Here is a 17,183-nt window from a genome sequence, read left to right on the forward strand (position 1 = left end):
GAGGAATTCTAGCTGGCGTGGCTCCGCGCGACCGCCGCCTCCACCTTCCTTCCTTCCCTCCACCCGGAGTCCATTCAGAGACCTCCCTGGATGGGACGGTCCGCACACACCATCGGTCTACTCGGTGCCCGGTTCTGCGTGATATTTTGTGACTGCCTGTCTGTGCGGTGCTCGGTGCTTTAGCCTGTGCTTCCTCGGCTCCCTAGACCCATCGAGGAATAGGGAGGTCGACATGACCCGGTTGGGATTGCGGTGAGTTTCATATTGATCTCATTTTTCCTCGATTCCGTCTCGCGTTACACTGATTCCTTCCTTCGATCAGATTTCTACAGCCGCTACTTCCTCTTCGTCCTCTCATTTCCTCTTCTTCCTCTTCTTCGCCTACTAGGTGTTTCCTTTGCGGTTCATTTTTGTTTTTGGCCCGTCGCCGGGCTGACCGCGCTGATCTCACTCTGTCCCACGGAGGGGATAGTTTCACCCCCGTTGCGCGCAGGCTTCCGCGGAAAGGTGAGAGGACCCCCCCAAGGACGATCGCAAGAAGCGAACTCGCGTGCGCGCAGGAAGTCCTCCCGGAGTAGCTTCGAGGCAGCCGCAAATCGTATCTTCCGCGTTTTTTCATCTTGCTCGCGCGAGTTTTTTTTTTCTTTTTCCTTTCCTATGTCAAGTTCCTTTACCTCGGTGACGAATATTTACTCCGCTTCCTGTCTCAATGACATTGGATCTCCACGAGATACAGCGGTCCCTTACGAAATCGTTCGCTTCGCATTTTGACTTTTCCGGACTAGTTCAATATCAGCTCTACTTAAGTGATGTGTAGAATATTTATTTATTTTTTCAAGTAAATATCGCAAAAATGTAAATTTTAAAATTATTGGAATTTATTTCCGACAGAATCGAGTGTAACGCAAACATTTTTTTTCAAATAAAGATTTATCTCTTTTCTATTTTTTTCCTTATGGCTTTTTCACTCTCCCTTTTTACTCCATTTAGATTCATTGTGTAATTCAACGATATCTGCAATATTTATCAGAATAATATCCCGGCACAATTCTGCTTTCAGATTCGTCGCATCCGCAGTCTGCCTGGCCGGGATTGTTAGTGGGGTATGTAAAAGCACTTGATTTCTTTTTAATGCGAGTGTCTGTGGAAGTATCAAATGTCTTAACAACATATTATATCAGAATTTTTCTTATATTTTTTAAATCCATTTTTTCTCCGAAGAGGATATAGTTTTATTTTAAATATAAAAAAATCTAATCACGCTATTTTAATATTTCCAATGTGTTGTACTTGTCTGATTCTTTGCAATATGGTGCGGTTTTAGTTACATTATCGAAAATTATCACGATCGAATTGACAAAAGCAGATGGTCATTGACATTAATTTCGTGTTCGATCGATGCCTTTTAATAGATCGCGAGGAATAATTGCGCGCCATTGGGAAAATCAAGTCAAGATTCGCGAATATAATGTTTTTACATTGATACGTAATGCGATCTTGCGGTACATTGTGCTCATGCGACCGGTTCGACCTGTTCGCGTTATTTCGTTGGTCCATTCATCAGTGTGATCGTGAAGCGTGTGTACCCTTGCGTCCGCTCAAGTATGCACGCGCTTCCGACGCGTAACTAGTGCATCCCAGTGCATTCTCAGCACGTGCATCTAAGTCACGGCGCGCTCGCGTAGCGATTTCGTTATTCGCTGGGAGTAGCTAATTCTGAGAACTTGAAAAGGGTCGCATTTCAGTCGATGGGATCGTACCTTGCCGTCGTAAATCTCGGAAGCGCGTGAGATTTGAGAACACCGAACTCCTGTGAAGAGATATTTTATTTATCACAATCTCAGCACGTGTGCACCCACGCACAGTTTCATTTTCCTCGATAGAGATATTTATAAAAAATATTTCTCACGTTTCAATTCACAATTCACCGCCGATACGTTAGGATTAGAGATGATCGCACGATACGTGATATAATGAAGAAATGACGATCGAACTTTAATTCTTCGGAGAGTCCGCATCGTTGGATTATGGTTGAAGATATAGCTATTTTGCATCTTGTCAGAGTATTGTTTCTTTTGATAATTTTGAGATCTTTTACACGTGCAAGTTTAAGCACAAAAACGATACTTTACGCATTGTATTTCGCTCGTATAAGAAATGTCATAAAAGAAAGAGGTGGAGAGGGAAGGTTCATCTAAGTGACGGGGTCTGTATTTTAAGCGCGTTACACACTACTACTCGGCGATAAGAGTCGTTTTATGGAAAATTACCAAGACGTGTGACAAATATAGCGGTGATTGTAGAGGACGTAATAAAAGTGATGAGGATTTCGCTAATTCGAGCTACGCTAATCGGTCCCTCTATCACGCTTGTAAATATGACGAAATTTACGAAGACAATAGATAGTAATCAGATTTGTTTATTTATTATTCGATTATGTAATCTGATATTCGACTTTATTATTATTATGCAAGAAGTATAACATAGATTTTTTTTAAATATTGAATTTTACACCATTGATGTATATATATCCCAAGAATGTTATTTATATTCTATTAAAAATATTATTAGAACTATTAAAATCAACATGGATGGCTTTCATATTTATCAAGGCTCAAGCTTTGAACAGTACAATATACCTATATAGGTATTTATTCGTTTAGAATTGATTCTTCAGCGAGCATTTAGGATAAAAGTGTTCTCCGGACATTTAGAATCGATGAAGATTTTTATAAAAACGTTAACATTTTCTAAAGCTTGATAATTTCTTAAAATCATTAAAAATAAATTATTCAAAATTATTGTGTTGTGATCGAATTCTATTCATTCATTCTATCAAGTCTCACAATTAACGTATGTCACTTAGCAACTTTCGTTGAAAGTGGTAACGCCCAACTATCAGATTCTCCTTCTGTCGTATCTATTCGCGCCGCCCTTTCGCAACCTTTCTTCGGTCTAATTCCTTGGAATGCTCGGCAGCTGAATAACACAGTAGGAAGTACTAGGGTTCTGTTTGTGAAATAACGTCAGCAGGGTTCTTCTGCATACTATCTAACACGCGTGATGTTTATACTAATTCATAATAAACTACACATTCTCTTTCTCTCTGATAATTTATACTAATATACATGATCTATAAAGATTATGGAAAAAGTAAATAAAATATACAACGGCTTCCTACCAAATATACAAGAAACTATTTAAACATCCCGGGATCACAAGTCGATTTGAAGTAGATTGATTTTTAGGATCGTTTGAGTTGATATCTCTATTAGATTTTCTATTGATCTTCGAAAAAAGATCGATATTTTATCGATGTAGCGTTGATAAAACGTCGATCTTTTTCGAAGATCAATAGAAAATATAGTCGATATCAAATCAAACGGTCCGAAAAATCAATCGGTATCGATTTGATTTCGACTTATGAACCAAGGCATTCACAGAAATGGCATCTAACAAACATCCTAGTCTTTCGAGATGGCTCTCTCATAAACCTAGCTGGATAATCAACACGAATCGTTTCAAAGATGGGTAATCAGTAAGATCGCTGCACGATTCACTATCGTACCTTCGTAGCTCCGGTCTGATCTTCTGCCCTCTCGTTATGAGTCCACCGTGATTTTTTAATGCTTCCTCGGGCGGCAGGAACGGGAAGGTGTTAGATCCGAAATAGGGCAGTCGTCTCTTACTGACCAGTCCGCCTACGGCGCCGTAACTGTGCTCGCTGTAATTTTATTACCACCGCCACGTACGCGCACGTGTACACGCACTGTACACGCGAGCCAGCTTATTAGTCACTACTGGAAATAGTTAGCAATTGAGCGCGCTCGGGACTTGATTTCCCCGAGTCTCGCAGACTCGTCGGAGGACCGTGGGGGCGCACTACTGGGTTAAAACAGCATTGTGCCCCCGTTTGCACCTGTTTTCCTCATTCTTTGCGTGATTTCGCTTTCGCTCGAAAATTTCTCGCGTGGTAAAACACACATGGGAAGAAATATCCCCGTTGCACAAAACATGAATTTCACTAATCGGCGGTTTCGTCGCGTAAGCTGTGCCATGTAGGAATTGAGACAATTGTTTGTGACATCGAAGCACAGTTGATATCTGAGATTTGGAATTCGAAGAACAGCACGTATTCTCAACGAAACTATTTCTTTCTGATACCACTCGCGCTACTTTGATAAATTAAATAATGAAAACAAAAAATATCTAGATCATTCGCGATGGAATTGTCATTAAATTAAATGTTACGAACACTGATATTAAGAATGACAAACTATATTTAAAGTTTTTTAAATTTTTTTAATAAAAAATTTAATTGATATTGTTTCACTTTATTAATCGATTTTAATATGCGATTTATCGGAGAAGATTTTTAAAAAGATTCATTAAAGATTCAATAAAGATTAAGAGAAAGTTTGTAATTTTTTATTATATAAAAACGACAATTTATATTTATTTTCATTTTATTATCTATAGTCAACGAATTCTGTATCGGCGACTTTGACTTATTAATTAATTGAATTGCAAATTCCTTCGTGTCCCTCTATACGTCCCCGATAAATTCCTCGCTTGCTTTAACGAGGCAGATTAAAATCGGCGGACGCATCGGAATCCCGTCATCCGACGCTGCATTTATGCTCATGAATACGCGTGGTGCCGCCTCGGGATCAGAAAAAATCTCGAGTAACGAATTAGCGTATACCCTGTCCCACGTAGAGTTAACGTCAGCGTTGGCCGCGGTCGTTAAGCACGCTGGACTCAAATGTGACGGCAAAAGATGAAAAAGAGACGCGGGCGGGCCGAGACGCGGTGCAGAAAAAGAAGAAGAAGAAGTCCGAGAAGAAGGGAAGATGAAGAAGAAGGTCGTCAGTGAGGGGAGGAAAAGGGGGGACAGAAGGAGGGACACGCAGCCATCGCGGTCGGTCACAATATACTCCGCGTTGCGTAATCGTGAAGGCGGCCGAGATAGGCGATAAAAGGGACAATTCTTGAACCGTCACGAAAAGATATCTCGTATCTAAAATAAGAGAATTGGGTTAAGCGATTTCGTTAAACGAAATTGCTGGCGACCGTCGTGGATCATTCCTCGCACGAGCGAATTTCAATCAGCAGCCGGTTTCGTAGGGTCATTTGCTTCTTCAGTCAACGGTCTCTCAACTGCCGCTTATCCATCGTCAGTCGTCAATGTAATGGTTGCAAATCGATCGATCAGTATCGGAGCCTTGATTTCGTTCGAAGGACGTTAACCCGACCTGGTCACGGTGTTGCGTCATGCGTTGCGAAGTTAATGTGCATAATTTTCAACCTGGACCATTTTTTTCGTGGCGAGTAAAGCTCTTCGCTTAACGCGAAAATATGAGGTTGCGTTTTTAAAATTCTATACGTAAAAGAGAGAATCCTTTCGATAATGAAGATATTAACTTTTTTCAGTATATAAAATGAAGTTTCAATGAATTTAAAGGCGATTTTTATTAAACAAAACTTCGTTTTTCATAGTTCTTTCCGTGAAATGTCTTGTTATCTTTCTATAAGTTCTTTAACATTTTTAATAATTTATTTACAATTTAAAGACTATTACCTAAATATATAAATTATTTTATATATAAGATTTTGTAAAAATCGCATTTGATCGTCAAACATCATCTTTCTTGTAAATCAGTAAACACTTTATAATTGTAAAGCATATCTCAGTCGTCATTTGCTCCGGCGTTTTTCATACAAAAACGTCGTTATAATATAGGAGAGCGACTCGTCGCGTGCGATTCATATCCGAAATTGAAAGTGCTAAACAGCTTTCTGATCCGTGCATCATCCGGCATCAGCTCGACTTGGCAGTTATCATCTGCATAACTCATGAATCGTGTAGTATTGGGCAAGATAATTTCATGGTTTGCAGATTCGCTGCGTGATGTAGTGTGCTCTATCTATAGGGCGGTCGATTCATTGTTAAACGAATGGATTTATCATTGAGACGAAACTTCCACCCTCTCATCGCTTTCCTTCCAGTTAGGTTTACCGGTCGACATGAGTAATTTCCGCGCGCAGCTTTGATTTCTGCTTCCCCTTTTGTGCGATTTGTGCAAGCGTAATGATGTACGAGCGTGCAATAAGTCAAAATTGATTGAGAGAGAGAGAGAGAGAGAGAAAGAAAGAAAGAGAGAGATAAAGCATTTAACAGTCAGACAAAGAAAAAGTAGCAATAAGTATAAAAAGAGAAAAATAAGAATGAAAATAATACAATAAATAAAAATGATAATAATTAAAATAATAAAGAAGAGGACAAGAGAGAGAGAGAGAGAGAGAGAGAGAGAGAAAGCATTTATTTATTAATATGCGCCCTGGGATGACATGCGCAAGAAAAGTAGAAAGAAAGAGAGAGAATGAGAGACATTTCATGCCGCTTTGACGCGAGCTGTTTGCGCGATGTACGAATCTCTGTATCACCGGACTTCATGATAGATTGAGTCTAATTGAATCGAAATTAGATCCAGGATTAATGTTCAATGAATAATTAATCTACGATACAAGATAATTTGAGGGGAATCCTAATTTGCGACGCTTTGCAATAAGAGAATGTTAAACATGATTCCTTTTATAAGATGGAATCGATTCTTGACTGTTAATTAAATTACAGATTTTTCTTGAGTATTCTTCCTTGAATATATACATTTAACTGTTGGTTATTCTCGAATAAGAAATTCAAGAATAACAATAGGATTCGAGGATAATGCTTGCGTTCAGCAAAGAAAGCTGCTTTATAATTATTGTAAGATTCTTCAATATGATTGATTTATACATTTAAATGCAGAAACTAAAGGCAACACCAATTATATTAAAAAATTTTATAGCAATTACAAAGTTGTTTTCTCTCTGCTGAACGCAGGCATTTTATATATAATCTTAAGGTTTCCTTTTCTGATATTTTTGATCACAAAATCTATTTCGTACATGACACCCTCAAATTTTAATCTAGAAAATCTATTTTAACATGATATCTTTAGATTGTAATCTAGAATAAATCTCGAGTCTGAGATTAAAAAGCTCACGAATGTGTGATTGTTAATTGCAATCTTTATCATATGAGGTATCGAGTTCTCCAATTGTACAGAAATTTTCAACTCTCGCGCTTGCGATCAGTCATTTGATTTGGGTTTTAGTGATTTCTTGCATCTACGCGACTGCTAGTCGTTGTTTCGAGTCTCACGGTTGCACGTAGATGAATGAAATTTTAAAAGGACACTATCTTCGTTGTCTCTCTATCGCCGTACGTGGTGCATGTGCGGCACAGACGCGCAGCCACTCCGAGGGCGGTACGTCATCTCGGAACGATAACCGACTATCTCCCCGCGCTTCCTGTCAGCGCGTGCCATTCTCGAGAATACGAAAAAAAGGACAAAAACGTGAAAACGAGGGCAAGACAATGACTTTCTGGGGAAAACGATGACGCATTTACTGCAAAATCTGTACACGCTTACTGCGTAGCAGTATTTGCCTGCAAAACGACGTTTTTTGCAGGCAAATACTCACACTTGTCTTTTTCTTTTCATTAACTATGAAGGCTATAGTTCTCCACTAAATAATTTCGCACAATTTCATTTTAATTTGATTATTTCTTGTAATAATTAAATGTCGTTATTATTATACAAAACTAAAGATAATTATACAAAGAAATTAATAAATATATTATATTTTTATCAATTTATTAAGTAGATTCGATTTTATTATTTTGGTCAATATAATATATATATCAATTGTATATATGTATATTTTTAAACTTTTTTCAATATTAATTGAATAATATATGCTAAAATAGTATATAATTATAATTATTAATATATAATTATAATATATAATAATATATAATTATATTTATAGTACTATTAAATAATTATAGTACTAAACAATATTAATGAAATAATATATGCATAATGAGAAACAACATGATATAATTTATTAGCTTTTTTATATAATTTTGTGCAGTCTTTAAACTTAAATAAATTAAAAGGCCATAATTCGTAATCATCATTTTTAGAAATCTAATTAAAGTTTCGAGACTGGAACTTTATTATTTTTTTTAATTATTCTTTTCTATAAAATTATCTAAACTAAGCGCGTTAATATCGCGTTTTTCTAGTTGTAAAACAAGGTTTTCAATAATGTGCAATGTTCCGATCTGATAACATAATTAATCCTGCTTGAAATGGTCGCTAAGCGTAAAAAACGAAGGAAGAAGGAACGGTGAACATTAGAAGTAACCACTAACGCCATGGCGGTTTTATCTTCTCTTCAGGCTCGTACAAACGGTCGATAAAGTAGCTCTTTTTGTATCATCATACCGCTCGCCATGAGGCTTTAAGAACAATGCACTCGGTGGATAAAACGTAAATCTTAGCCACACGAAATGCGAGCTCGTTAAAAATTTATGGCCACGTCGTTTGTGTCATAGAACGCATGTCTATAAATCTACGAAGAATAATTTTAACAAATGCACACGAGGCTATCTTTAATGTTAATCATTATTCACATGAGTTTCTGAGAGTAATTTCGCTGTAAAATCCTCTTAAAATTACGATCAAGATACATACAGTAATTAATTAATTTTATGAGCGATATTAAGTGCGCTTAATTTAAATTTACATTGCTATATTAACATATCAAAAAATACATAAATATATAAAGTTTTTTGTTATATAGAAATAAATTAAACCTATGTTTACTTTTCTCGCGTAATAAGATTCCTTAACTTAAAATTGATTCTGGATGCAGTTTGAGACACACTCTGTAATAATTATAATATCTTGAATAATGTATAAATTAACAAATTCAATTTATCTTTTCAACAATTTTCAATAGAAAGTGTTATATATTCACCTACTTTTCCATTTTATTCTTTATAAGAAAATAAATCTTTTAAACTTACAGAAAATTTATTTTAGATATAGAAGATAATAAATTTATTACAATAAAATTCGTATTTTCTAATTTCATTAGTTTGACAAACGATTTGTAACTCGTTTTAATCATGTACCTGTACCTTTTACAAAAACATGTCTGATATCGCGTTTTATTGATCGCACTGGTGCTCCGGTACTTTTCCGATTCCATTTATGGAGCTTTTCATTCTCGAATATTTGTTTTAGCAATTAAATCACACATCATGGTCGATTCTACCACCGGTCGTGCCGCTGGAACGAGGTGATATCGGAAGGCCTACAAACGGTAGCGATGATGACTACGGCAGTTCGCCAGATTTCAAATATTTAGGCAAAGGGTTTATTACGGACAACGAAGGTACTTGGACAACATGCCGCCTCATGCTTTTCGCTGCTATGATTTATGTGAGAAATAGGAGGAAGTACAATAATTACGTCCTTCTTTCCCATCCAGCATCCTTATGTCATCCGACAATATAAAAACTGGATTGTAGATTTTACGATAGGGATGTTGCATCTTCATAATCGTATTTTTTATTCAATTAGTTATAAAAGATTTTTTATAAAGGACATATTTGTTGAGCTAATTAATTTTACATGAGAAGATATATGTTTATTGAGTTAAGAAACGGAATATACTTAATGTTTCAATATCGTTTCGTGCAGACATCAGTTCATCTTCGAGCGGACTATCAATTTGCGTCGCGTGCAACGAATCATTTTTTCGTTCTTTAAAATTTGGTAGTATTCGAATAGGGATAAATGTCGGAAACAACCATCAGGAATTCCGACATTACGTTCGTTAATTGGCATGTCTAGGATACGAGGATGCGGAAAGGCGGAACGGCAGTTTCACGTCTGGTAATTACAGTCCTGACGAAAGGGCCTATCCGTCATTCTTTTGGAACAGAAACAGAAGCGACCCTCACGGTCAATCTTCCTCGGGCCGATCTCCTTACGATAGAGCATCGCCGAACTATGACAGGTATCCTGACAGCGGCGGCACGCCAGGATCCGGAATTGACGAAAATCGACCAGGCAGTTACCCCGATGGTCACGGCGATTACGATACATACAGTGGTAATTAATCTTGTCCTTGCAAATTATGGGAAATAAACATTTCATCTGAGATCGATATAAGAAAAATATTTTAAATGTTTCTAATATTATAGAAAAAAAGTATATAGGAAACATTTGTAGTATAAAATATTTTATAAAATTAAATTAATTTTTTGATAAAAATGTTTTTTCTTATATCTTTCTATTATATAATTTTTAACATATTTAAAATAATGTACATTATATAAATTTATAAAAAAATATTTTCAGTAGAAATATGTACGCAGATATTTAACTTATCGTTTCAATAAATCATTCGGATAATTTTAATTCGTTTGTGATTTTTTTAGGTGCAGGTGAAAGCGAGCGAGGAGGAGGTTCTTATAATTATGGTCAAGGAGGTTCTGATGATTCTTATAGCAATAGTTATGGAGGAACTTATGGTGCAGGAAGTGCGGATCCCTATGGTCGTGGAAGCGGAAGTGCTTATGGTGGGAGTCGCGGAAGTGGACAAGTTTATGGCGGCAGTCGTGGAAGCGATGACTCTTACGGTGGTGGTCGTGGCCGCGGCCATGGGGGTTACGGTGCCGCTGGAGATGACGAGAATTACCCGAGCAATTACCAGGTGGTACCCATGCCCGGAGCATCGCGAAATTGTACCGGATCAGGATGCTGCGCGCCCAAGTGTTTCGCCGAGAAGGGATCGCGGGTTGGTTCAAAAATTGCAGATAATAAAATATCAAAGATATTAAAGCGATAATTATAATATTCAAACATGAACTTTGCGGAAATAGATAATCTTGCATTTTATTTTATACAATTCGCAACAATCAATGTGTACATGTTTCATAAGAATATTTTGATTCGTCGTGAATATTTTCCCGTAATATAAAAAAATGATTAAAGACATAAAATAAATATTATGCATAATGCACGAGTGTGTGTAAAAAGATATTCTTACAATAGATTAAAAATCTATGTCTCTTTTTGCCAACAACTAATAGTATTACACGTAATTTTCCAAAGTTTTAAATGCTTAGTTTATTGTAATATTCTCGTTTAAGGGACCACCAGGAATAATCGGACCGCAAGGACCTAAGGGACAACGCGGTTTTCCAGGAGCAGAAGGTCTTTTAGGACCCAAAGGTGAGAAGGGAGATCCTGGTCCACAAGGTCCGCACGGTGCGAAAGGTGATAGAGTACGTATTTTTAATAAAATTATAATATTGTAATATATTTAATTTTTTTTTGTCTGAAAAAATAATTTTATATTATTAAAGGGAAAAATGGGTATGCCTGGTTTTCCTGGTATAAACGGTGTACCAGGAGTACAAGGATCTCCGGGTTCTCCTGGCGTTCCCGGTCATGACGGTTGTAACGGAACGGATGTAAGTATTTTTTACAAGTCATGAAAATCTTAACGTAATTACATTTCTTAATTTGCTTAATTTGTATCCATTATTTTATCAGATACATTCATGTTTTAAATATAAAAATATGAAAGTTATAAAATTGAAGAGACATTACAAATAATTTATACATAAGATTATCATTTAACAATTATTTTATAATAATTTTATTAAAAGTGATTATAAGTTATTATTATATCATCATAATTTATATACTATGTTTTTAGGGTGAACGTGGTCGTGATGGTGTACCTGGAGAACCAGGACCTCGCGGTCTTCGAGGTCTACCTGGATCTAAAGGAGAAAAGGGTCAACCAGCGTATGCTGGTGCTTTTCCGGTGGGTCAAAAGGGTGAACCTGGTATGGACGGTGTAAGAGGGCCTCCCGGTCCTCCTGGTTATCAAGGAGAACGCGGTCTGTCTGGTTCGAAGGGTGAACGAGGTCCCTACGTAAATATCGCTCAAATATTACCTGTTGAAGTGTAGTTGCTTCTGCAAAGTGTTTCTATACATTATTATATTATATTAATTATATGTAATATATTTGATATATGTAAATCCAGGGTGCCCCTGGCATACTAGGTCCCAAAGGAGAAAAAGGAAACATGGGTCTCGGATTTGAAGGATTAAAGGGAGACAAAGGTCAAAAGGGTGATCCAGGACCTCCGGGTTCGACTGCGCCCATCATGCCATTCCAACAAGGAATCTCGCAAGTCACGGGTCCACCTGGAGAACCAGGTTATAAAGGAGATAAAGTACGTAGGAAAATATTATCGTGGTGTTTTTGCATTATATCATTATATACACTAACTAGAATAATATTTAGGGTGAAATGGGACCAGAAGGACAAAAAGGAGAACCGGGATTTATAGGTGATCATGGTATACCTGGAGGACTAGGACAAAAAGGAGAAAAGGGTCTTCCAGGAGCTCCAGGCATTCGTGTAAGTACATTAATTATAAAAAGATTGTTAACCAAGTATTATATATATACAAGATTATATATATAAAATATACATATAATCTTTTTATAATTTTAATAAAATAAATTAATATTACTAAGTTATAAAATTTTACAAAAATAATTTATCTTTTTTTTACTTTAGGGTAGAGATGGTTTCTCTGGACCTCCTGGACCTCCTGGACGAAAAGGTGATCGAGGTATTGACGGATTGGAGGGACTTGCTGGACGATCCGGCAAAAAAGGAGAACCCGGTCGAGATGGAACGATGGGTGTTTCAGGTTTACGAGGACCTCCTGGACCACCAGGAGTAAGTTGTTTTTTTTTTCCATAAATTAATATCTGTAAATAAAAATAACTTTTTATACATTATTCTTTGGCATTTATGTAATATGCAAAGCTAAAGAAATATTATTTAAAAATTAAAATTATAATTTTATTGAATATCACATCGTAGGGTGGTAAAGGAAGACCTGGACCACCAGGTCCAAAAGGACCACGTGGTTTTCCAGGACCTACTGGACCACGGGGAGCAGACGGCTTTCCAGGAGATCCAGGACCGAGAGGACCCATAGGTTTACAAGGAGGTCCCGGATCGTCTGGAATTCCAGGTCCAGAGGGTTTGCCAGGAGAAAAGGGTGGAAAGGGTGAGCCTGGCTTGACCGGATTCCCCGGAGGTCCAGGACCACGTGGATTTGATGGACCACCTGGAGCGGTGGGACCACGAGGACCGCTAGGAGACAAAGGATACTCTATAATGGTAAAGTATATGATCAGATCTTGCAATTATTATACTGATTACTATTTGAAATTAAATTATTATATCTGGCATAGGGACCGAAAGGAGTGGATGGAACGCCTGGCTTAGATGGAGAGAAGGGTCAAAAAGGCGAACGGGGTTACGCGGGTGTACGTGGTCGACCAGGAGATTCTCTAGACGGTATACCAGGAGCACCGGGTGCACCCGGTGAGCCAGGAGAAGCCGGAGCGCCAGGAAGAGACGGTGTACCAGGTCTTTCTGGAGCGTCTGGAGAGAAAGGAGATATCGGCGGTCGTTGTATAGATTGTATACCGGGATTGCGAGGCGCTAAAGGAGATCGTGGTTTCGATGGTGCGCCCGGACTTACCGGTCCTCGAGGTCCACCTGGAGAACGCGGTTTCCCTGGAGAAGCTGGAGTGGATGGTTTGCCAGGCACAATCGGACCTCCAGGACTACCGGTATGTTAATATTGTTTTTATTAATTTATTTTTCAGATTTTTATCTATTTATCTTGTCACACAATATTTATATTTCGAGCATATCGATATAATTTTATATACGTTTCATATTTTTTAATTCTTATAATAACATACGCGTTAAAATTAAGAATTTGACAATTTCAATGTAGCGTATTTTAATAAAAAATAAGTTGCACTATATTATTTTCACTTCATATCGTATATTTTTTTTTTAATTAAAAGAATATATTTAAAAGAATTTGTGTAAAAAGTGCGGAAACCCACTGTAAATGCGAATGTAGAATTTATTTAAATAAAAAAAAATACAATAATAAAATATATGGGCAATGAGAGCGTTAATACAGCGCGGAAATTGGTGCGCAAATTATATAACAAAAATTCGAGTGATATTCACATAATATATTGATCTACCATGAATGTCGATACAATTTTCTTGGACGTTTCGGTTGTATTTTTTTTTTAATTTCGAGAGCCCTATTATTAAAATTATGTTTTTATTTAAATAAATTTATTCAAATCATATAATTGCAAATTGCTTGTTGCATTAACTACAAATTGTAAATTGTATATTTACAAATTGTTAAAAAATTTAAAATAAAATTCTTTTTATACTTCTATGTGCCGCATAAAGTATAAAAAACATTTTAAAAAAGGATTATATATATATATATAGGTAACACATACATAATATATGTATCTAATAAAATGTAAATAAAAATTATAAACACATAAAAATTATAAACAGAATTCTCTTCTGAAATCTATTGTCCATTATATCGCCTATGAAACAGTTTTTTTTAGCAAATCTGTAAAAATAAAAAAAAAATATTTTTATTTATACCTCTAAGAAATAATTTTAAATTTGTATATATGTCTGCTTAATATATTTTTTTTTTGAAATATTTAGAAAATATTTAAAAAATTTAAATAATTAAAATACTTAAAATACTATACATATACTAGACATATACCTATGCACTGTAATTGTAAATTGCCAAATAAAATAATGTACCGATTTTTCAATAAGGGAAAAGATGGTATACCCGGTGCTCCAGGACCTCAAGGAGAGCCCGGAACCCCAGCAACCGTGACATGGAATATGCTTAAATTAGAAAAGGGTGATAAAGGAGCGCGCGGAGAGCCTGGTCGACAAGGTCCGCCAGGACCAGAAGGACCTCTGGGAGAAAAGGGTAGACCTGGATTCGAAGGTTTCCCAGGGCTTAAAGGAACACCAGTAAGATTAATTTTTCAATTATTTTTACTAATTTTAAGAAAACAGTCAATATTTTTCTGGCAAATTTTTTTTATATGTCAGATTACAAACTCGTCGCTTTTAGGGAGATCGTGGTTTCCCTGGACAAGATGGTGTTCCAGGAAGACCGGGAACGCCTGGACGCAAGGGAGAGAAAGGATTAAGTGTAAAAGGTGAATCCGGAGAATCAGGTCGACCAGGATCTCCAGGACAGAAAGGAGAACCTGGTTTGTACGGACTTAAGGGTGAACCTGGTAAGACTTTATCAATTTTTTTAGAAAACTTTATATAAATATTTATTTATCTTGAAAATGTTTTAAAAATACGATATATATATTTATAAACATACACACACAATAAAAATTATTTTTATATCTTTAACCAGGTCAATGTCCACCACTCGACCTTATGAAAGGCTTCAAAGGTGATCGAGGTTTAACCGGTGACAAAGGAGAGCCAGGACCACCTGGCAGGGATGGATTACCTGGTGATAAAGGATTGCAAGGCTTCTCGGTATGTATATCAATAAAGAAAACTTGTGAAAAAATATTCCTTTTCATTAGAATTACTATTTATGTATGATAAATATATAAAGAGCAGGATTCCAAAACGCATTTTGTCTAAAATTTCATTTTTTTCGTTAGAGATAGCATAGTGTTCAGTGTTGAAAGACTCATATTATAAACTACTCTGAGATGTTCTCCGATAACGATGAAAGTATTTTTTCATTTTTAATTTATATTTATTTTATATGTTGTTAAATATTTATTTCATATGCCGTTAATTTATATGCTGAAAAAACATAGACATTTCGAAGTGCATTGTTTTTTAACTAGAGGCAAACAAAATGCATTTGTTGTAACATTTTTAGCAATTGTTTAGGAATTTTGTTTGGTATTTCACATCCTACTGATTGGCATATTGTTATTTTTTGTAAAGTGCGTAATTTTCTTATGTGCGGAGTTCTTTTTTTTTTCGTTCTCTGAAAATTACAAATTTTGGACAAAACGCATTTTGAAAGTCTGCTCTCTCTCTCTCTCTCTCTCTCTCTCTCTCTTCTTATGTAAATGTTTTTATAAATAAAATTAATTAATAAGTTTTAATAATTTAATTAATAACAATTATGTCAAAACAATAAATAATAAACTAAATAATAATAATAATAAAGATAAATAATAAATTAAACGCATAAGTAGTTATTTTATTCGTAAAGAGATATAATGTCACAACATAATGTTGCAATTTAAAAATCAGGGTCCACCCGGTACATCTGGCCCAATCGGTGCTCCTGGACCTGTGGGTCCAAGAGGTTTACCTGGTCCGCGTGGTGATAAGGGTAATATGGGTCCTATGGGTTTCCCAGGAGAACTTGGTCGAGAAGGACCTAGGGGTTTCCCGGGTGCTCCGGCTCCGAAGGGTGAAAAAGGAGAATCTGGAATATCAGTCAAAGGTAGTCCTGGTCTAACAGGTCCTCCGGGTGAAAAGGGAGAGAAAGGTCTTCCTGGACCACCAGGAAAAGAAGGTCCACGCGGTTATCAGGGATTAGCAGGCTTTGTTGGCGAGAAAGGAGACATGGGCCCACCGGGAATAAATGGTTTGCCAGGAGCGCCTGGTGCGAAAGGAGACACAGGTCTGATTGGTCCACCTGGTCCTCCAGGTGTTGCTGGTATTCCAGGAGCGGATGGGATTAAAGGTATAATGTGATAAAGTATTTCATATGTCAGCAATAACTAAGAACATTTATGTAATAATATCGTTTCACAAAAAAATTAGAGAAAATAATTTAAATTAAGCTCATAATTTGCTAGAATTAGTAATGTAATAATTATGTAATGAATAATTCCATATTATTAATTGTAATCGTTTAATTTAAAGGCGAGCCAGGGTTACCAGGAGAACCAGGTAGAGCGGGTCTCCCAGGATTCCCGGGAGCAAAAGGGGATCGCGGTGAACCAGGTATCGATGGACCAAAAGGATATCCCGGCAGACGAGGATTACCTGGTACTCCAGGTAGATCTGGAGCTGATGGTCTACCAGGTTTAAAAGGCGAACATGGTGACAAAGGTTTAGCAGGATTCCCTGGATTACCAGGTATGGAAGGAAAGCCTGGTCGTCCTGGCATATCCGGACTAAAAGGAGATCAAGGACTAGCTGGTGTACCTGGTGCGCCAGGAAACATCGGCTACGACGGAATTAAGGGTGATACTGGTCTACCGGGTCCACCGGTAAATATTTTCAATTTTACAATACATAATATTTGTCATATATATGATATCATATTTGTAAATATATATGTATATATGATATCATGTAGATATATTTATATAAT

General features: G+C 36.6%; 1 protein-coding gene across 1 annotated transcript in view; it reads left to right on the forward strand.

The window, feature by feature from the left end:
* Positions 1-97: 97 nt before the first annotated feature.
* The window catches only part of Col4a1 (Collagen type IV alpha 1), a 24,627-nt gene continuing 7,541 nt past the window's right edge, over positions 98-17,183 (forward strand). Inside the window, exons 1-18 of the mRNA XM_018446137.1 lie at positions 98-252; positions 1,061-1,103; positions 9,144-9,294; positions 9,756-10,016; positions 10,346-10,704; positions 11,060-11,194; positions 11,276-11,383; positions 11,632-11,853; positions 11,967-12,158; positions 12,230-12,346; positions 12,509-12,673; positions 12,821-13,123; positions 13,198-13,581; positions 14,630-14,836; positions 14,940-15,108; positions 15,240-15,367; positions 16,109-16,547; positions 16,730-16,864. Of these exons, the coding sequence (XP_018301639.1) occupies positions 233-252; positions 1,061-1,103; positions 9,144-9,294; positions 9,756-10,016; positions 10,346-10,704; positions 11,060-11,194; positions 11,276-11,383; positions 11,632-11,853; positions 11,967-12,158; positions 12,230-12,346; positions 12,509-12,673; positions 12,821-13,123; positions 13,198-13,581; positions 14,630-14,836; positions 14,940-15,108; positions 15,240-15,367; positions 16,109-16,547; positions 16,730-16,864 (3,538 nt within the window). The 5' untranslated portion in view covers positions 98-232. The remainder of the gene's footprint in view (positions 253-1,060; positions 1,104-9,143; positions 9,295-9,755; positions 10,017-10,345; positions 10,705-11,059; positions 11,195-11,275; positions 11,384-11,631; positions 11,854-11,966; positions 12,159-12,229; positions 12,347-12,508; positions 12,674-12,820; positions 13,124-13,197; positions 13,582-14,629; positions 14,837-14,939; positions 15,109-15,239; positions 15,368-16,108; positions 16,548-16,729; positions 16,865-17,183) is intronic.

The sequence above is a fragment of the Mycetomoellerius zeteki genome, unplaced genomic scaffold (genome assembly GCF_001594055.1).
Source record: "Mycetomoellerius zeteki isolate Tzet28-1 unplaced genomic scaffold, Tzet1.0 scaffold174, whole genome shotgun sequence".
NCBI lineage: Eukaryota > Metazoa > Arthropoda > Insecta > Hymenoptera > Formicidae > Mycetomoellerius > Mycetomoellerius zeteki.